Source organism: Pangasianodon hypophthalmus, chromosome 6 (assembly GCF_027358585.1).
Source record: "Pangasianodon hypophthalmus isolate fPanHyp1 chromosome 6, fPanHyp1.pri, whole genome shotgun sequence".
Classification (NCBI taxonomy): Eukaryota; Metazoa; Chordata; class Actinopteri; order Siluriformes; family Pangasiidae; genus Pangasianodon; species Pangasianodon hypophthalmus.
Window position 1 is genome coordinate 17,301,162 of NC_069715.1, and position 22,236 is coordinate 17,323,397.

Here is a 22,236-nt window from a genome sequence, read left to right on the forward strand (position 1 = left end):
TTTGTTAAACCCCTTGAATTAAAGCTGAAAGTCTACGCTTCAGTCACATCTTGACTGCTTCATTTCAAATCCACTGTGGTGGTGTACAGAGGCAAAATTACCAAAACTGTGTCACTGTCCCAATATTTATGGACCTGACTGTATATATATACATACACACAAATATACACTCACTGTCTAATAGTTACACCTGTACATCTGCTCATTTATGCAGTTATCTAATCACTCAATCATGTAGCAGCAGCACAGTGCATAAAATCATGAAGATACAAGTCAAGAGCTTCAGATAATTTTCACATCAAACATCAGAGTGGGGAAAAGGTTTGATCTCTGCGACTTTAACTGTGGCATGGGTGTTGGTGCCAGATTTGGTTGCAGGTTGTTGTCTGGTTTGAGTATTTCAGAAACTGCTGATCTCCTGGGATTTTCACACACAACAGTATCTAGAGTTTACACAGAATGATGTAAAAACAAAAAACATTGAGCGAGCAACAGTTCTGTAGGTGGAAATGCCTTGTTGATAAGAGAGGTCAGAAGAAATGGACAGATTGGTTTGAGCTGCCAGGAAGGATATCGTAACTCATAATCGCTCTTTACAGCCATGGTGAGCAAAAAAGCATCTCAGCATGCACAAAACTTCAAACCTTGAGGTGGATGGCCTATAACAGCAGAAGACCAGATTGGGTTCCATTCCTGTCAGCCAAGAATAGGAATCCAAGTCTATCATGGGCATAGGCTCACTGAAACTGGACAGTTGAAGATTAGAAAAAAAAAAATCACCTGGTCTTTTTCCAGTCTTCAACTGTCCAGTTTCAGTGAGTCTGTGTCCATGATATCCTCAGATTCTTGTTCTTGTCTGACTGTTGTGTGAAATTCCAAGGTCATCAGCATTTTCTGAAATTCTCAAGTCCTTCTGGTACCAACGGCCATCTGCATGATTTTATGCATTGTTCTGCTGCCACATAATTGGCTGATTGGATAACTGCATAAACGAGCAGGTGTATAGGTGTTCCTATAAAGTGGACGGAGAGTGTATATAGACATGTATGATAAAGAATATAAATTGGATATGTCACTACCATTGGCAGCTGGTGGTTTTTAAAATAGGGGAAGAACACCTATGTGCCTACAGACAAGGCCAGCAGTACATGTGCTTGGTCACAGCACTACCAGTTAGCCAATCAACTCTACTATAACAAGAGAGCGGAAAGCATCTGTTTTCACTCCATGAGTTCTTAATTAAATCAATCTTCAATTAAATCAATAAGTAAGAGCATCAAAAGACTTTACAGAATCAGGTCGACAATATTAGCAGTGCCTGTCATGTTGTACCAGAAATCAGCTAAGCTAAATTTCACTGAATAAGATAGTGATAACTGGCTAGCTAGACCTATAAATAAACAAAAAATTTCTGAAATGAATGCAAATAATCTAACAGAACTTTATATTTACAATTTATTTACAATATTTACCAATTACAAAGACAAAGACAACTAGCTATACTAGTTGTGTAAAACTGTTATGAATTAGTTTACTCAACTACTGACTACTGCACCTCCAAGTGCTAGTCTGTGAGTCTGCAGTCGATGACTGGTGACAATATGTTTAAGTCTGAGAAGTCAGTCATGTTCATTACCATTTCAATGACTCAACATTCAGCCCCTTTGAGATGTATCCCAATCATCATTTGGAGAATCGGTGTGTCTGGGTGGGACAAAAATGCATTTATGAAGAGCACACTTTCCCATAGACACTACACGGTCAAAAGTTTGTGGATATCCCTCCTAATTATTTTGTTCTGCCCCCATTGTTAACAGGAGCATAAAAACAAGCAAATAGCCATGTACTCTCCATAGACAAACATTGGCAGTAAAATGAGGCATACTGAAGAGCTCAGTTACTTTAAACGTGGCACTGTCATAAGATGCCACCTTTCCCACAAGTCAGTTCATGAAATTTTTGCCCTGCTAGAGCTGCCCTGGTTAACTGTAAGTGCTATTATTGTGAAATAAAAGCATGTAGGAGCAGACCTGGATTACGACCACATAGGGCGCTGGGGCTATGTTAACACCAAAGGGCCCCCCCTAACTCATCTTGGTACCCGATGTTATTCAAAATGCTAAATTTCAGGCACACATACATACGTAGATGTATTATAAAAAGATAGGCTACAGGACAGTAACCAAGTTTGAATGCTTGCTTGAATTATTTATGCATTTAGGGATGCTGCAGTGATTGCGAGCTGTATTTGCTGCTATTGTTCACTATCTCACCAAAAGTTTTGAACCACTATTACTATTACTCTTCTGCATTTGTAACACAGAACTGTGAAAACAGATTTATTAAACAGAAATATATATTCAGAGCAACACTGTTTACAATGTTTACATTTACAGCATCACAAGTTTTGGTTATAAAAGCAGGGCCACATCAGCATGTTTGTGAGCCCTTAAAGAGCGTAAACTAAAGGAATTCATTTTTGCCTCATTATTATCTATTCTACCCCTTGAAATAATCCAGGCTCTGAAACTACAGTAGACCTATAATATACAGTAGCATTTATAGGAAAAAGGTATAACAGAAACTATTTACCTGTATATATAAAATAATTTTGCATAACTGCTGAGCTGTGATTTAACCACCCATCAAATAAATGAAATATCATGTTCTGCTATTACTAAATTTTTATTAGATTTTACATCCCTCTTGAAATAACTCCTGCACCCTGCCAACACCCTACGCATTTCTAAATCGTTTTTAGATGAGGGTCTGATTTGCATCAGGTGCAGCAGTTAGGTGTTGACTTTAACCGGAGTTTCAGCGGTGTAAGATGTAGCAGCACTGTACACTGGAGCGTGGAGAATGTGGGCTGTCACTGTAGGTGCAGATCTGATGTGCATACTAAATGTTCAGCAGTCATGTACTGCCATATGTTTCAATATTATTTTTTTGTTCGCAAAAATAAAACGAGGCAATAGGTCATTTCTGGAAGGGGGCCTTGAGTTTGACACATGTGCTTTAGAGCATAAGATGCTCTTCTTCCTGGTGAAATATTTGATAATCCATATCTCTAACCATCCAGGGACATATGTGTAAAGTCTATCCTGTACAATAGCAGACCGCAAGCAATGTGAGGTGGGGCTATCCACATTTGGAAAAATTATTTGCAGATTGCCTGAAAATATTCAAAAATCTCATTGTATGCATAAGCAGTTCAACATCAATATGTAGACACTATATGGTTCTTTGTTTGTATTCCCACTTCCTTGTGCTATAAATAGCCTACTTCTTAATTGTCAGTCATGGAACTGATATGAATGACATCCAACCAGGAGGTCCTTTCTGAGTTCAGGCCCTAGGGTTTCAGCCCCACCTCGCCCGTATTATGATCTGGATCTGTGTAGGAGTATCAACAGCTCAGCAACGAAGTGGTAGTCCACACAAATTCACAGAGCATGGCTGCTGACTGCTGAATCATGTAGCAAGAATAATCACCTTTCCTCTATTGCTTCACTCACTACACAGTTCCAAACCACCTCATCAAGCAACATCAGCATAAGAACTATGAGTCTGGAGCTTCATGAAATGGGTTTCCATGAACAAGCATCTCCACACAAACCTAAGATCACTTTGTGCTGGAGTGGTGTAAAGCATGCCACCAATGAACTCTGGAGCAGTGTAAACAGGTTCACTGGAGTGCAGAATCATACTTCACTAACTGGCAGTCTGATGGACGAATCTGGGTTTGGTGGATGCTTGGAGAATGCTACCTACTGGAATGCATAGTGCCAACAGTAAAGTTTGATGGAAGAAGGATAATGGTCAGGGCCTGTTTTTCATGGCTTGGGCTAGGCTACTTAGTTCCAGCAAATGGTAATATTAATGCTACAGCAAACAAAGACATTTTAGACAATTGTATACTTCCAACTTTGTGGTGACAATTTGTGGAAGGGCTTTTCCTATTCCAGCATGACTGTGCACTTATGGTTTGTTGAGTTTGGTGTATAGGAAATCCAGTAGCCTGCACAAAGACTTCATCTCAACCCCACTGAACACCTTTGGGATGAACTGGAACTTCTCGACCAACATCAATGCCTGACCTCACAAATTCTCTTTGGACAGAATGTACACATAATAGAAGGCCTTCTGAGAAAACTGGAAGCTGTTATAGCCATCCAGGGTCGGGGGTTGGACTCCATATTAATTGATATTCTGAGTCTCACCAAGAGTGATAATATAGACACACTGGTAAACATTTCATTTTTTAATGAAATTTTATGCTTCTCATGTAGTCTTAAAGCAATTGCCTATGATGACTATTCAGTGCAATATAGTAGCTGAATAGAATCGGAACCAGTCCTACCCGTGGAGGCCTACCCGTTTCTGCAACCTGTCTATTAGAATCCTATGATTCCCTGAGTCAATAGCAGGAGTGAAATATATTTACATATATATATGTAATCTCATTGCACACACCACAAGAGGGATGAGGATAGAGTGAGCTGAGAGTTTGCTAGTTGGTGGCTAATCGTGTATGATTTAGAGAAATTAGGAGTCACTGACCCTTCAACTCCTTTGGGCATTCAAGCAGAGTGATATGGAGGCACATTTACACATTTACATTTTCACCTCCTTTCTATTTCTGGGCTCAATCTGGTTGGTTGTTCCTGAGTAAGGTCTTCTTAGACCTTGTCAGCACGAAACAACATTATGACTTCAATTGACTCTTTCAGAGGTCCCATTTTGTTTATTTATAAAGACACAGTACATCAGTACCAATAGAAAGCACTGTTACCCTAACTGCCTTAAGTTTCATCACTAGAAATAATCATATGCTATTAAGTTCTTACCTGGTGATTTCCTCTTTGAGTGCAGCAGGATCTGGTGGGTAGAATTTTACTCTCAAACACATGGTATATGGGGGCTGGGCTACAGAGAGAAACAAAACAGTTAGGTTTGACTATAGTGTTACTGCTGACAGATATTGGTTCACCAAATAATTTAAAAAGGGAAAAAATGTTCAATGGCTTTTTCTCTACTCATAAACTCATGATTCATGAAACTACAGACATAATGGCATTTGAAAAATTAGTCAAATGTTGTGTAGCCTTTTAAGTCTCTTGAAGACTTGACCAAATTTTCTTCAAAGATTGCCCTGTGGCTCTATAAATCTCACCCTCAACCCTGACCAGTTTCCTAGTCCCTGATGAAGAAACATGCCAACATGATGCAACTACCATGCTATACTGTCGGGATGGTATACATGCCTTTAAACAGGACTTCATAGGGCTTTTTTCAATAATGGCCTTCTTCTTGCCACTCTTCCATAAAGCCCAGAGTTTTGTGGAGTGTCCAGGCTATGGTTGTTCTGTGTTCTTCTCCTGTCTGAGCTGTGCATCTCTCCAGCTCCAAATTTACCCTTGGCCTCTTGCTCACCTCTCTGACTACTGCCGTCTTTATCCGGTCTCTGAATTTAGGTTGATTGCCTCCTCTAGGCAGAGTTGCAGTTGCCATTTTTATTAATGGATTTATTGATGTGCTGCAGGATGTTTGGGATTTTAATTTTTTTTATAACAAAACATGATTGATGCTTTTGCAGAACTTTGCCCTGCACATGTTTTGATAGCTCCTTTGTTTTCATTATGCTGTCTGTTTAAATTTTCTCTATCTAAACAAAACTTTGGGGCATTCCAGAAAGAGGTATATTTATTCTGAGATCACATGACAATTTAATTGCACATAGGTAGACTCCATTCCACAAATTATGTGAGTTTCAATAACAACTGGCTGCACATGAACTAATTTAAGAGTTTAAGGCGATGAGTGAATAATTACGCAGTCACAACATTTAGTTTTTTTTTTTTATTTGTGAATGCTTTTGCAAACTTGACGCCAACCCACAGTAAGAGTTCAACAACAATCAAATTACTTGTGTACTTGGCCAAAAAAGCACAAATAAGTTTCTGAGTAATAATCAGATGCTGACTGGAAATACTTACATTTCATTTGCTTGGAGATTGACTTGGTAAACTCCAACCAATGCTGCAAGAGTGTCAGAAAAGAAATTCTTAAGCAGTGATGTCCATCATACAAAGATACTAAAGAAATCCTAATGAACAACCATTAACACATTCAAGTCATACTACTAAGGCTGTCTTATTTAACAAACACACCAATATTTTACAGTAATAAGCACACTTGTGTTTTCAATAGCAGGGCAGTTTGACATTTTCCTTGAATAGTGCAGGATTGCGTAAATATGAGCAGGTCTTTTAGAATGTTGTTTGTGATATGGTCATATTATTTCTTTTTTTCATTTTTAAGGCAAGCTGCAATACAAAATTATTGTTTAATTTATCCACATATTTTACTTATTGCCATATTGATGGTCATTTAAAAATTTCATACCTCAATTCACATGCTTTCATTATATGTCTATAAGGAGATCTAGCTAGGCAAAAACAATATGTGCTAAATTAGATTATGTAGATAATTTCTTTGATTTTCTTAAATCAAAAATCACTTTCTATCACTTTTGACCAGCAGCTTACTCTTTGTTTGTCTGGGTCCACATATCTGATGCCAAAATAGTCCTTCTCCAGCAGGTTCAAATGGTGGCAGATGAGATCAAACAAATATTGGCCCTTGGCATCCCGCTAGAAGAGGAATGAAAAGAGATAAAATCTGCTAAATATTATGGTGTATATATTACACAAAAAAGGTTATTTTTTCATAAAGCTTGAAAAAAAAGAAAAAAATTCAAAACAGGAGCCTACATCCAGCTTCTTTCTCAGACAGCACAGATACCATTTTTATTCAACCTAAATATAACATACATATGTTAAAAAAGGTCATATTCCTCAGCCTACAAAGCCAAAATATATTTTAGAAGGAGGTAAACCATCAGTAGAGTTCGGGATATGCCAAAACTCCTGCTGATCAGATGGGCTAAAAAAAAAAGGCCACAAGTTTAAACAGAGCTTGCTTTCAACTGTGTCAGATTTCACACTGCCAGTCTGACAGGTTCTGTGTTTGACAGCATAGATTTCCAGCCACTGTGCCTTGGATTGGTGCTAGGTCATGGCTCGTTTGTTACTATTCCACAGCAGTGAAAGCATTTGGCTACCCATGGGGGGAGACAGAAAAGTCTGCCATTTATCATCAGGCAGTAAAATAAAACTGTATCAAGCAACACGCTTCTTGGACAACTCTCTTACATGCACACACGCACGCATACACACACAAAGAAATGTGCCTCGATACATCCAAATACTCGCACACTTGCCATTTAATTTTTTTTTTATTATTATTAGGGGTCAAGCACATCATGTTTTTTGCACAGAAAATCAAGCATATCTCTTGGAAAATAAGGGGTATAAAGAAAGTTATTTGGTTGTATGATTCTGTTCCTGAAATGATGAAGAAATTGCCTTTTGGACCAGCCACGTCCATTCAATTTTACAATAATTTGCATAACATTCAAAACCTCCTTTTGCAAACTAATCCTAGGATTTTTGGCCAGGTTTTGTGTCAAACTACTCAGCAGAGTGTGAACCACAATAATCATCGAAAACATGTTGACTTTGCAACAGATTTGGCTGCCAGACGTCAATCAATCCTAACAAGGTGGAGCCTAATTTACTCAAACAGCTGTAACTCATGATTACCTGAATGGATTTGCACAAAACTTGAAAGGCATATACAGGATGAGATTTTAAGGGCATAGGCAAAGGTTGGTGTTTGGTCATTCAGAGGAAGCAGGGATAAAATGAGATAACTGTTTCTCAGGAACTGTAAGTCTGATTGAGCTTTGGTAAAAATTTGGTATGGGGCATCTCTGTGCTAACCTGTAAATGGATTTTTTATGATGACCCAGTTACTTACAAAAACATGGCTGTCATCAGCCAATCAGATTTCAGCAGATATTTGACAGGCATTTGACAGGGATACCATTAACCTATCATCATGAAACCTGAATGATAGGTTCAACTGGGGACATGAAGGGAGTGATGCAATCTCACTGAAATTGGCCACTACTCATGTTTTTACTGTTTTTACAGCATTTTTACTGATTCTGATTTGGCTCCTGAAACAATAAAAAAAACATTTAGCTCTGCTCACTACAATATAAGATCATTTGCATAATATGCAAAACATTTTTGCAAACTAGTCCTAGGATTTTTGTCCTACAAATTGGTGTCAAAAAAAAAAACAACAAATTTACAGTACGGACTGTTCACACTCCTGCCCTCGCGACGGAGGTACAGGAGTGTGAAATGCAGAACCTCCAGACTAAGGAACTCCTTCTTCCCCTCAACCATTAGACTTCTAAATGGGTAGCCAGTGGACACAGACTAGTCTCACACATCTCATAGATTAGGTGGACTGAACTGCTACAGCTCAATTTGCACATTTGTAAATGTTACTGCTGCTATTTCGTATCAAGAAGCTTCATTTCGATTTGCACATTGTTAAATGTGACAGCTGCTATTGTTATTGTGTAGTTGCACTCAATTTGCTACAGGCTACTGTACTATTGTTTTTGTATTTGTATTGTATTGTTTTGTACATAAGTCAATTCTGCACATAGAAATATACTTCATATTACTGCTACATCTGAACACATTACTGTTACTACATGTACTGCACTATTGTTTTGCACAATTCAATATTGCACGTTACTGTACTATTGTTTTGCACAAGTCAACATTGCGCACTCACACATACAGATGTACATACATAGTCTATATTTTCTATATACATAATCTATATTTCTACTTCTGTAACATAGCAACACTTTATTATGTTTGTTTGTATGTATGTGTATGTCTTTTTTATTTTTATTTCTATATAGTTTCTGTTATCTTGGCATTCAATGTGGACAGCAAAGAAAGAATTTCATTGTTCAAGGAAACTTGGTTTCCTCACTGTGCACATGACAATAAACGCTTTGAATCTTGAATCTTGAAAAAGTCAAGTGATTGTGAAACTCAATAATTATCAAAAACATTTTGAGATTTGTTAACCATATGCCCACTGCCTGCAATCTAAGTGCAGCGTAGCTGGTTAACTCAAATGGCTGTAATACATTGCTGGTCACAACGATTTAAACCACACTTACAAGAACTGTTCAGTACATGCCTCTGAGAATGTCTGCAAAATCTGTGGCATACCCTGAGTCTATGGCAGCCCAGAAAATGCTTCATAAGTTTTTTTATGAAATTTGGCAGTGATAAAGGACAGTCTCAGCAGGACAAATTTACACATACATAACTTCGTAACACAATGTCATAGAAACACAATTCAACTTCTCCTTTCGCCTATTTCATGGGGTACCATGATGTTAATTTCCACCACATTAGATTTTCCGCCATTTTTTCCATAAACCCTTTTTTGCTTCTTTTCCTAGAAATGTTGTTCAATAGTCACCAAATTTGGATCACAACATTGTGAGACCAAACCAAAAAATTTAATGTCAAAACCATTCAGGAGAGTGTTCCTTCAAAGGTATTCAAACCATACTGAAAGTTTTAAAAATATGGCCACCACATGCCAAGGTGTAGCAGAGCCTAATCTACTCAAATGGCTGTAACCCATGATAAGCTACATACCTTTGCATGAAATATAAAGTTATGTTCAGGGCAAAACTGACCTTGGACTGAAATTGCTGGGACACCCACTCCTGGGAAGATTGGCAACTGTCTTGAAGGCTCTCCATTTGTAAACATTCCTTCTCACTGTAGAATGGTGTCCTTTCTTCTTAGCATGACACACACCTGAGTGCTCCAGAACAACAAACTGCCAAAAGTTCTGCTTTTATAGAGGTAGTCACACTTCTTGATGATTAACTAATTTTGTGCATTTCTTTAGTAACACCTGGCTGCTAATTATTCTCTTAATGGAAGTAGGAAGGGTATTCTTATTTTTTCCCACCTTGTTTAGGAAAAAATTATACATATTGAAATCTTTTGTGTTTTTTTTTTTTGTCACCTGAGGTTATTTGTTTGCTTACAGAAGTTGGTGAGGGCATACTTTCTTTTTCCCATTACTATATGTGAAACCTACTTTTGGAAACCAGTCCTAGAATTTTGAGCCTACCTTCACGAAATTGGTGTCAGTACTCACGGGAGGCCAAGTCTTAATATTTATTCAAAATATGTTGAAATTTATGATTGCCACATGCCAGTCAATCCAAGTGGGGTGAAGTTTCAATCCACTGCTGGGATGGATTTGCATGAAAATTGAAGGCCATGTTAATGCAAGTTCTGAGGATGTCTGCAAAGATTGGTGTGTGGTCACCCACAGAGAGCTGAGGTAAGTTTAAATAATTGTTTATCAGGATCATTATGTACGATTTGCACATAAAACAAGCACATTTTTTGTAAAATAAGGTGTGAATATATTTTCTTGATCTGATTAATTGACTCAAGCCATTAAAAAAAGCTTTTGAATCATTTAGCCTTGCCCACTCAGATTTATGATAATTTGCATAATATGCAAAAATTATTTTTGTGAACCATGCCTAGGATTTATACATGGACATTTATAAATGGAGTAGAGGTGGGTTAACTCAAACAGTTGTAACTCAGGAGTGGTTGAATGGATTTGGACAAAAATTGAAAGCCAAGATCAAGACTGATTTCTGAGGACGTCTGCAAAGACTGGGGAATGGTCACCCATAGAGGCTGGTATTAAAATCAAATAAATATTAAAGTTTGCTTAAGTTAGACTGAGCTGGTTGGTATATTGCATTGTTCTAATCAGTTAGTGTACTTCTAATGTTGACTAGGTTACTCAAAAATTGCCGCCATCAGCCTTCAGCAGGTATTTTACAGGGTTAGAATTGAGCTACCTTCAGAAAACTTGAAAAATATATAATAACATTATAATAACATGTTTGAAGTCTTCTTTTATATAATGTTAATGGAATACAGACTTAATAAATTTCCTGGCCTAAGCGACAAAAGCCATAAGCCATGATAATGTACTGATGGATTCTATTATTAGTTCATAAATCTTTAAAGATGAGTAAGATGAGTGAGGAGTGCTTGGACCCCACATATTGCCACTTGTGGCTATATTTATAGGTCAGACAGCACAGAAGGTGACTGGGGCTGACAGTACCCAGGTTATCCATGGATAATATACAAGTGGCACGCAATGGCATGGCATCCAGAAATGGCATCCTCTGCCAAATTTTTTGGACGGCAGGCAAACTGGTGGGAATCCAGTGTAGGTGGTAGGCCATCTATGAGGTGACCAAAACCAGAGCCTTTGTCAAAGCGAGCAAAGAAGTGATTGAGCTCATCAGGGAGGAAGGCACTGCTGGTTGGGAGAGTCTGTGGAGTTGGTTTGTGGTCACTGATGGTCTGGATGCCCATCCACATATGTCTGGGGTCGGAGTTGTTGTGGAAGTGCTCATCAATGCAAAGGATGTAAGAAGGTAAAGAATGTTAAGAAAGCTTAATTTATGCCCCTTTTCAAGTTGGCCTTGACTGTGCTATAGGCCTCTGCATCCCCAGATCTAAAAGCAGTGCTTCTTGCTTTCAGCAGGAGGCAGACCTTAGAGTTCATCCACTGCTTCTGATTAGGAAAGATTTTCACGTTTTTTCACAAAGATTCTCACATGAGGGTTGTGACCTTATCTATACATGTGTTAATATGATCCAGGAAAGAAGATGTGTAAGTGTTCAGATCTGTGTGCGAGCAAAAGGTGGCCTGTGAGGCAACCATACTCCAGTCAGTATCTTGAAACTGGTGTTGCAGTGAAGAAACCGCCCCCTCTGGCCATACTTTTAATGTCCTCACTGATGGTTTCACATGTTTGATGAGTGGCATGTACTTGGGATGTATGAAAAAAGAAAGCTGATCAGACTAACCCAAATGAGGAAGGGGAATGGCCTTGTACGCCTCAGCAATGTTTGTGTAAACATTGTTGAGTTTATTGTAGTCTCTGCTAGAGCAAGAGACATTCTGGTGGAATTTTGGAAGTACAGTTCTTATATTGGTGTGACTGAAATCTCCAGCAACAATAAAAGCTTTATCTGGATGTGCAGACTGTTGCTTGCTGCCAGCTGGGTGCAGTTCTTCTATAGCTAGTTAAGCATTAGCATCTGGAGAAATGTAAGCTGCTGTCACAACAATGGCTCGATGGCTATTTTCTGGGTAAATAGAAGGGTCTGCACTTAATCATCAAATACTCTAAATTAGCAGAGAAATTACTTTCAGTTACAGCAGAATGTTTATTTAGTTTATTGTCCTTTAGGAAATTCTTTTTGTATCTGTGGCAACTCTTCAGTAATCAACAACATTAATTAAGAAGTACAAACAAACATCAACAGGTTACAACACATTACAAATAAATACAACCAGCATCAAACAACATCCCTTTCACAACGACAGAATCACTGCCATAGATGTAAAAATGACAACTGTGATATCACAAAAATTTATTTAACAGAACTATACTGGAGGATATAAAAGATCTTTGTGCACGGGCAGTCCGTAATAATGGTAACCCTGTACCTTCGACCAGATGGTAATAACTCATATTCTCCATAAAGAGGATGTGATGCATCCTGAAGAATTTCATGGCTTTTCCTCACAGTTTGAAATTCACAGTTTTATCATACTATGCTGTTGTTTACCTACAATCTTACTAGCCATATTAACAATTTTATTTAGTTTTTTCTTATTTACTACAGACAATGAGAAATACCAAGCAACAACGCTGAAAGTCAAAATACTCTCCACAAATGAACGATAGAATAGAGCCAACATATATGTATCTACCCTGAACTGTTGAAGCTTACGCATGAAATACAATCGTTGCAGCCTTTTCTTGTAAACAGCTGCTGTATTTACATCCCATGTCAGCTTTACATTAATGATTGTCCCTAGATATTTATATTCATTTACCACTTCAATGCCCTCACCATTAACAGTTACTTGTTGGTGTGTATCTCTTCTCATTCTGAAGTCAAAAATTATTTCTTTAGTTTTCCTATTGTTTAACTGAAGGAAACTAGATTGACACCAATCAACAAACTCATTCACACCTCTACGATACCCCACTTCATCTTCAGTGATCAAACCAACAATTGCTGTATCATCTGCATATTTGACATTAAAAACATCAGATGAGGAACCTCTACATTAATTTATATAAAGGGTAAATAACACTGGGGAGATAGTACTTCCCTGTGGGGCCCCTGTGTTGGTAACAATAGGGGAAGACAAAGCAGAGTTTACCCTAACACACTGTACTCTATCAGTCAAAAAAGACTCAACCCATCTAATGAGTCTGCTATTTACCCCCAGCTTAAACAATCTTTCCATTAGAATATGTGGTCGTATAGTATTAAATGCAGATGAGAAATCTATAAACATAACACGGGCATATCGCTTTGGTTGATCAAGATGACAATAAAGTCTATGCAGCATATACAAGAGGGCATCTTCTGTACTCCTCCCCCTCCTATATGCAAATTGCAAAGGATCAAGTTTGTTTTGCACCTCAGAAAGAACACGATCTAACACTATTTTTTCAAAACTCTTCATGACAATAGATGTAATTTAAAACTGCTGGTTTTGATATTTTTGGCACAGGCACTATAAATGAAAATGTCCAGGCAGTAGGTACATAGCAAGTGCCCACAGACACTTGAAACAGATGACTGTAAATGCCACTAAGCTCCTCCCTACACTCCTTAAGTACCCTACCAGTTATCCTATCAGGACCCGCTGCCTTCCTTGTATTAACCCTTTTAAAGGTCCTACAAACTTCTTCAGATGTTATATTGACCTCCTGCCCTACGTTCAATTGCTGACTAATCAAATTCCGCTCAGTTTTAAAGTCTGATGTTTCAAATCTACCAAAAAATGTATTCAATTCATTCGCGAAGGCCAAATCATCCCCATGATTACCCATAAATGATTTACTCTTCTCCTGTCCTATCATTGTGTACACTCCCTGCCATGCCTGCCTTAAATTATTATCCCTCATCTTTCTCTCAATTTTTTGCTTGTAATTATGTTTACACCTAATAATAATTTGCCTAATTTCTTTTTGCATTACTTTAACCTGTGCTCTGTCATCTATCTGAAAAGCTTGCTTTTTCTTCTTCAATGCTGCTTTTAATTCCCCATTTATCCACGGCTTATCATTTGGATACCTTTTAATACATTTTGTTTGTATGACATTAGCCACACAAAAATGTATATAATCTGTCACCACATTATTTAACTCATTTAAATCCTCACTAGTATCTATAAAGACATGCCATGCTGTACAATCAAAACATCCTCTAAGACAGTCCACAGATTCCTCATTCCATATCTGGATGGTTCTCAGGTCAGGCTTGCTAGTTTTAAGCCGCTGTTTATAAAGAGGAACCAAATGTATCACATTGTGGTCTGAATCACCCAAGGGTGGTTTTGAGTACCCCTTATATGCATTGTTAATATTTCCAAAGCACAAATCAAGTACCCTTTCTCCTCACCATTATTAAAGTAGTATGTATTGTCCTGTGTTGTTTATTGTTCTGTGTATTTATTTTCCTGCACACATCTCACACTGCTGTGTTTTTTTTATTATTGTAATGCCTTACTGTCTGGATGTTCCAGTAGATGCATAAACAAGCTCCAGTTAGTCCAGAATGCGGCAGCGAGACTCCTTACTAGAACCAGAAGATATGACCACATCACCCCTATCTTATCCACACTGCATTGGTTCCTAATCAAATTTCGTATTGATTATAAAATACTACTATTAACCTATAAAGCACTAAATGGTCTTGTGCCACAGTACCTAAGCGAATTTTTGGTCTTTTATGATCCGCCACGCCTACTTAGAGCAAAAGGTGCAGGCTCTTTGTTGGTACCTCGAATAGTTATGCTGTCATAGCTAGTTTTGCTGGAGTCCCTGTTTGCACTCTGCATGCAAAGTACATTGTCCTTAACCATTAGAGGACAAAAGCTTACCTTACATTCTCTCCCTCTCTCTCCATCTTTCTCTCTGTCTCTCTCTCTCTGTCTCTCTCTCTCTGTCTCTCTCTCTCTGTCTCTCTCTCTCTGTCTCTGTCGAGCTACACATGCTACTTCTGAGATGCCAGTAATCCTGACCCCTTGTGCTCCCTGGACCTGGCTGACCCATCATGATGCCCTACTTCTGTTTGGAGTTCTCATCGGTTGAGTTCGCTCGCTGATGCTGGGGGTGGCCCCATATGGATGGCTTGAAGAACTGTTTGGATTGCTGGGGATGGTGCCACCTGGGGGATGTGGAGATGGCTTGGGGATCACATATGGGGAGCTGTACTGTAATGGCTTGGGACTGCGATTGCTGTGGTGGCTTTGGGGCTGCAGTTGCCACAAGCACCTTCGTACTCAGGACTCCATCAGTGGACAGTGGATAGATTTTAACCAACTGGACTTCTTGTGAAAACTGTGATGAATTTACTGGTTGCACATTTGCACTATTTGTCCATATAGTACACAATAATAGAAGGGATTTATTTATAATTGCACTATCCGTTGCACCCAGATGAGGATGGGTTCCCTTTTGAGCCTGGTTCCTCTCAAGGTTTCTTCCTCATATTGTCTCAGGGAGTTTTTCCTTGACACTGTCGCCTCTGGCTTGCTCATTAGCGATAAATTCACATCCATTCATAAATCCATTTATTTCTGTAAAGCTGCTTTGTGACAATGTCCATTGTTAAAAGCGCTATACAAATAAAATTGATTTGAATTCAATTTTTGCAGTTCATGTAGTCTTGTGTACTGTAATACTGCATTATTATGTATTAGTCCTGGATTTCATTTCAATGTATACAAGGTACATTGAGGAATGACAATAAAAACACACTTGACTTATACAGGAATCACTAAAAATGCAAGGTATAAGGGCTTCACTGTAAAATTCATCATAATATTCATCAGTCTCAAACATTAATCAATCTCATTAAATCATTCTCATTAGGTAATCAGTCTCAAAAAATATCTTCTTTTTAGTTTAGAATTTTAATTAGAAATTAAAATTCTAACTTTCATATACACTCACCAGTCACCTTAATAGGAATACCTGTACACCTGCTCATTTATGCAGTTATCTAATCAGCCAATCATGTGGGATTAGCACAGTGCACAAAAAGTATGCAGATACAAGCCAAGAGCTTTCTTCTAATGTCCATATCAAACATTAGAAGGGGGAAAAATGTGATCTCTGTGACTTTAAGCATGGCATGTTTGTTGGTGCCAGATGGTTTGAGTATTTTTCAGAAACTGAATCCCCTGGGATTTTCACATGCAACAGTCACTAGAGTTTATACAGAATGGTAAACAAAAAACATGGTAAACAAGCGGAGGGTCTGCAGGCTGAAACAACTTGTTGATGCGAGAGAACATGAGAGACTGACCAGACTGGATTGAGCTGACAGGAAGGTTAAAGTTACTCAAATAAGCACTCTTTACAACCATGGTGAGCAGAAAAGCATCTCAGAATGCTTTCAAAACACATCAAACCTTGAGGTGGATGGGCTATAACAGCAGAAGATGACATCAGGTTCCACTCCTGTCAGCCAATCACAGAAATCTGAGGCTATCATGAGCAAAGACTCACCAATTTAAGCAGCTTAACAGAAATCCAGATACAAAATTAAAATTTTAAATTTATCCCTAATGAGCAAGCCAGAGGCAATGATGGCAAGGAAAAACTCCCTGAGAGGAATCAGACTCAAAAGGGAACTGATACTCTCATGACACCGGATCGTAAATAAATCATAAATAATTTCTCTTCTATAACTGTATACTATAGAGTCAAAAAGTGCTTAACAGGAACTTGAGTATGAGCATCATTAAAGTTTTAACTTTAAGTCTATCTATCAAACTTAAGTTATTAACTGTTCAATGATGGAGAATTCAGTGTAAACTGTTATTAGCAATTGTAGTCTTTAGGCTATCCAAGGAAGAACATCAACAGACATCTTTAGGGTGTCTGTGTGGTACCATTCACTCATGGTGATATTTAGACTATCCATATGGGGCCATCCTCAGCAGCAACTAATAATTTTCAGGTGATGAAAGTGGTTCATCAGGATGGATCAAGGCAAGTCCACAGAGGAAAAGGAGTCAGGATCACTGGTAACTCAGAAGTAGCATGTACAGCTCAACTCAACTCAGCAGAAGTAGCATGTACAGCTCGGGGGGCAGATTATTAGGGGTGCTATAGTTCAAGAAGAATGTAGATTGTATGCAGAGTGTATTCAGGTACTTCAACAAGACTAGCTATAACAGTATAGCTAAAAGGGAGTGCCAGAAGGCAACACAGACATGAGGGCCCCTGGGACATAAAGCGGCCAGCCACTCCACTGTCAACAAGCCTGAGTGAATTGGGGGGGGTTATTTGTAGCAAAATAATCTAGGCCCATGAACCCTCTGGATCTGCACCTTTACCACAGGGAAGAGCTTATTAACAAAAGAGAAAGTAAGAGAAATTTTGTAAGAGAAAGCTCTGCCCCTGCTGTAGCCTTCATTATTCAAGGTACCAACAAAGAGCCTGCACCTTTTTATCGAAGCAGGCTGTGGCGGTGGGGGTGTTGGCGAGTCAGAGAGGACTCGTCAGTTGTGGACAGAGAGGATTCCTGTCTCCCGAGGCTTTTAGGGTGAATGCAGTGAATCAGAGAGAGGGGAGACAGAGGGGGGAGGTCGCACATAACAAATAGACACACCCACACATCCTAGAGAATGAGCTTGGAAAATACTGAGGAACTTGAGCGAGGCAGAAGCCTCAAAATGTTGGAACGATTTATTTATTTTGTTTTTTTCCATTGTGTGCTGAAAGCATGCTGAAAAGCATTAGTTGTAAAAATGAAGCAAGCCCAAAGCTCTGTCAAAGCCTGTCTGTCTTCCGAATCCTCCTTCACTCCCACTTTCACATACACCGGGTTCAACAGAGGTGCGGAAACCCAGGAGGAGGTACCAGATGCTGTCATAGAAACTTCTCTGCTTAGTAAGGTCATTAAGATCCTCATCAGGCTCCACCAGACATAACATCAGGCCCTCCTCAATCTTCACCATGAACAGCAGCAGCAATTCAATGCCATCGCTCAGTAGCAGGCTGAGAACTGATAGATGTTCTAGATGCTGCTGCAACCAGCCACGTCTCCAGCTGCAGTGCCTCCATCCTAGGCCACAACAGACGGTTCGGCCATGATGATCATGTGTATGTCCTCCAGGGATGATCTGGAGGCCTTCATGGACCTCTTCAAGCGTGCAGCAGCTGCATAGTGATGGCCAGAAGAGTGGGCTCTACACCTCCTCCTCTTGCTGTCAGGGGAAGCCCAGACACTCAAACCATGGAAGAGACAACCTAATTGTTGGTACTGAGGAGCCGTAGAGAAATGCTATTCCATGCAGCTTATCATAATCATGACCCAGCATGTCGTGAATGTCAGCTGGTGAATCTGTCAGCCACACAAGGGCATCGCTTTTTGCTAGTCTTAGTGGACTACGCAATGCGATACAGCAGTGGCTCTTCCCAGCAGCTCGGCACAAAGCGTTACAGAGGCACTCTTCCAAGTCTTCAGGAGAATGCCTGTTATTTGAAGTACAACAGGACCCACATGCCTCCATAGGCTTCTGCCTTTCAAATTATCATATGTGCACAATCCCCATGGTGTCTTGGATGTCATTAGGGAAAACTGGGAGGAGGGACCTTCACCTAATAAAAATTCAAATTCAGTACGTTCTGGACCTGAGAGCAAAACTCCACACCATAAGTCACCTAACACAGGAGAATTTGTGTCAGACCCAAGAACAACAGTCCCGAGTGTACAACGGGTACTTGGCTATGAGAATTTGCACTGGGAGATAAGGTACTTGTTTAGCCATGTCGAGCCTTTAATTACTCGTGAAGTGGCAATGACCCTTTGAGGTCACACAGCGAGTCAGAGAAGTCGACTATGAGGTCAGGTGAACAGATAGAGGCGATGTAATTCAAATATACCATGTTAATCTCCTGAAACCATGGAGAGCGTCCCTGTGGCTCTCCTCCTGAGAAGGAGTAGCTGGGACCAGAGGTAACTCTAAAAGGTACAGCCCAATTCACCCCAGTCCCCTGTGGAGACCACCTCTCACTGTCTCTGAGAGTACAGGTTGCAAGGGGATTTTTCTGATGTGTTTTTGCCTCTACCCAGTCACACAGACCTCATACAGCATCACCCTAAGACTCCTCCAGCCAACCCCACCCATTTACCCAAACACAAAAGAAAGTCAAGATGAACTCAAGCTATGCTCGACATGGGAGTAATTGAGGAGTCCCACAGTGACTGGAGCAGCCCAATGGTCATGGTGCCCAAGGTCAACTGGTTAGTTTATATTTGTGTGGATTTTAGAAAAATCAATACAGAATCTAAATTTGACTCATACCAATGCCAAGCATTGATGAACTGCGGCTCACTTTTATTCAACACTGGATATAAACAAGGGTATTGGCAGATTCCCTTGACTCCAAGATCCCAAGAAAAAACAGCCTTTTTCACCTTGCCTAGGTTGAGGCCAATTTGTCACCCTTCCATCTGGGTTGTTTGGGGCCCCAGCAACTTTTCATTGTCTCATGGACAGAATACTGCACCTGCACACTGCATAAGCCACCGCTTATTTAGATGACATAATTTATAGTAATAATTGGAAGAGGCATTTACAACATCTACTAGCTGTCCTGAGATCCTTGAGATGGGAGGGACTCACAACAAATCCAAACAAGTGTGCAAGTGGAAGCATGGAATTAAAAGTTTCTGGGTTTCCACTTGGGCCATGGAAAGGTGTCTCCCCAAACTGATAAGACTTTTCTCTTGTTCTGCAGACTGACAGAGGGCTGAAGGCCATTTTGTCCCAAGTGGTGGAGGGGGAGGAGTGCGTCATGTTGTACATCAGCCAGACACTCTCAGTGAAGGGTAGTAGGTACAGCATGATCGAGAAGGAGTGTCTAGCCATCAAGTGGATGGTCCCTCCAGTACTACCTACTGGGGCACCCCTTTACCCTCTGTTCTGACAGGCTGGACAAACTCCCTGGCCTGAGTTGAACAGTGGGGGTATGTGGCAGTGGGGTCATGGTCGAGCATCAGCTGTGGATAGATAGGATTTAGTTACATAGCCAATGCTAAGGATAGAATTGATTATTTGTAATAGAGGTTTGATTGCTTCTGATAGTATCTGTTTGAAGAAATGTGTAGGTAAGGGATCTAGTACACAAGCTGATGATTTTGATGAGGAAACTAGTGAAATTAGTTTGGTCTCTTGAAGGGGAGTAAAGCACTCTAGTCACTGATCTGACGTGGTTATACTATCACCTACATGTTTAGTTATCAAATGGTTTGGCTTTTGATTAAAAGTCTGAATTTTGTGCACAATATTTTCAATTCTGTCACTGAAATTAATAGCTATGAAATACTGACGGTGTGCATGCTTCTGTGATGGTCTTATTCCTAGTTAACTTTGCTACAGTATTAAATAAGAATCTAGGATTATTTTTGTTACTTTCTATTAGGGTGGAGAGATATGCTGATCTAGCAGCACTATGAGCCTTTCAATAGCTTAGAGGCTGTCCTTCCATGCTGTTTGGAATACTACCATTTAAGTTTGATGCCATTTACCTTCTAATATACAAGTGGTCTGTTTTGAGGTGCACATTTGATTGAAATACCAGGGTGCTATTTTTTTTCTCTGATTATTTTTCTTTTATGTGCAGCTAATTACCTGTTGCTCTAAGCATTCAGTCACCTGATCAAGTTTTATGAGGTCAAATGGTTATGTACTACGTACAGTAGTTGATGTGAATGTATGTTTGGCATGATGGCATGGCAAAGTGCATATATTATGACTAAGACACATTTTAAGTAAGATGAGGTAATGATCTGAGATAGCTTCAGACTGTAGAAGTGTGACTACATTTTCTATATTTAATCCAAATGTTAGTATTCAATAGCTAAATCAATAGTGTGCCCACCTTTGTGGGTGGGCCCTATTACATACTGATTAGCCCCTACTGAATCTAGGATGGACACAAATGCTATTCTCAGAGGGTCTTGTGGATTATCAAAAATGAATATTAAAGTCTCTAACAATTAATGCTTTGTCCACAGAAACAAGAGATTTGAGATTAAATCCGCAAATTCATAAAGAAATTCTGAATACAGGCCCTGGGGCTGTGGAATCAACTAGATTGTCTTATTTTTGTGGCTACATGTGTGCTTATAACATAAACTGAAAAACACAAAACACACAATATCCAGCCTTGCCCATCCAGATGCCTCAGATCCCACTAGCACACTATGCTGCAGCCATGATTCATTCTGGTTGACGGCCTCCTGCTGCCTCCACTTTCTCCAGTCTGGTGTCAGTGGAGTCTATACAGCAGTACCTCCCTTGCCCAACCAATAATGAACTCCTTGACAAACTGCTGAAAGGGAGCTGCAGCTTGCTTCTGTTCCCATACAAGGCAATACTACTGAGGCTTTGTGGTAGGCCCAGCCAGCAGGAAGTGGCTGATCTTTTTCTCAAAGCCCTCAATGGGGGTAAGTGGGACCTCATAGTCCAGCAGCGGCCAGAGGAGTTGTGGTAGGATGCCATGTTGATAAACAGGCTTTGTATACATGATTTGTCTACAGCTTTCAGCCACACATGTAGCTCACATTTGGTTGCATGGAGTGCTTCTTTGCACTTCAGGGTGCAGTGTGCGTGTGTGACTGAGACTACTGCAGAGTCTAGTGATTGGGTCACGTTTTTATCTCGGTATAACTGTGCGTCTATGAAAAGTTTATCCAGTGATAAAACTGCTCTTCTTCCTTTTTTGATCATTTCTCTTCTTATGGTTAGGAGTTTCTTCCTTCTGATTACAAGTCCTTGTCATTTGCTCATGATAAGTTCCTTGTGTTTATACCATTCTACTTTTGTGACGATGGGTTGTGGTCCTTTATTTTGTTTTTTTTTCCCTCCTAGGCAGTGAACTTGGTGGAATACAATTTTTGTTCCTGGTTTGGGTGGAATTTTTAGTTTATGGATCAAGAATCCTTTTATCAGGTTTTCAGGGTCTCCATATGGATGTTCTGTGGTCCTAGAAAAAAAAATATTGTCCCTCATGCTGTAAATGCAGTATACTTTCTTTCATTTGTTTGTTTTCTTTGGTCACTAATGAGAGCTGTGTCATAAGTTCACTATTGGATAAGTGTAGCATTTTATTTT

General features: G+C 39.5%; 1 protein-coding gene across 6 annotated transcripts in view; it reads right to left on the reverse strand.

Annotated features, from left to right (window-relative positions):
* Positions 1–22,236, reverse strand: part of LOC113539712 (FERM domain-containing protein 5) — a 219,575-nt gene that overhangs the window by 135,692 nt on the left and 61,647 nt on the right. For 2 of the 6 annotated variants that reach the window (XM_026935693.3, XM_053235172.1), the window contains 3 exons: positions 6,552–6,656; positions 6,000–6,042; positions 4,851–4,929 (listed from right to left, as the gene is read on the reverse strand). The exons of 2 other annotated variants lie outside the window; for them this stretch is intronic. In XM_026935693.3, the coding sequence (XP_026791494.1) occupies positions 4,851–4,929; positions 6,000–6,042; positions 6,552–6,656 (227 nt within the window). Of the gene's footprint in view, positions 1–4,850; positions 4,930–5,999; positions 6,043–6,551; positions 6,657–22,236 lie in introns of those variants that run through there. 2 more of the 6 variants (XM_034305543.2, XM_026935694.3) reach the window with 2 other exon arrangements.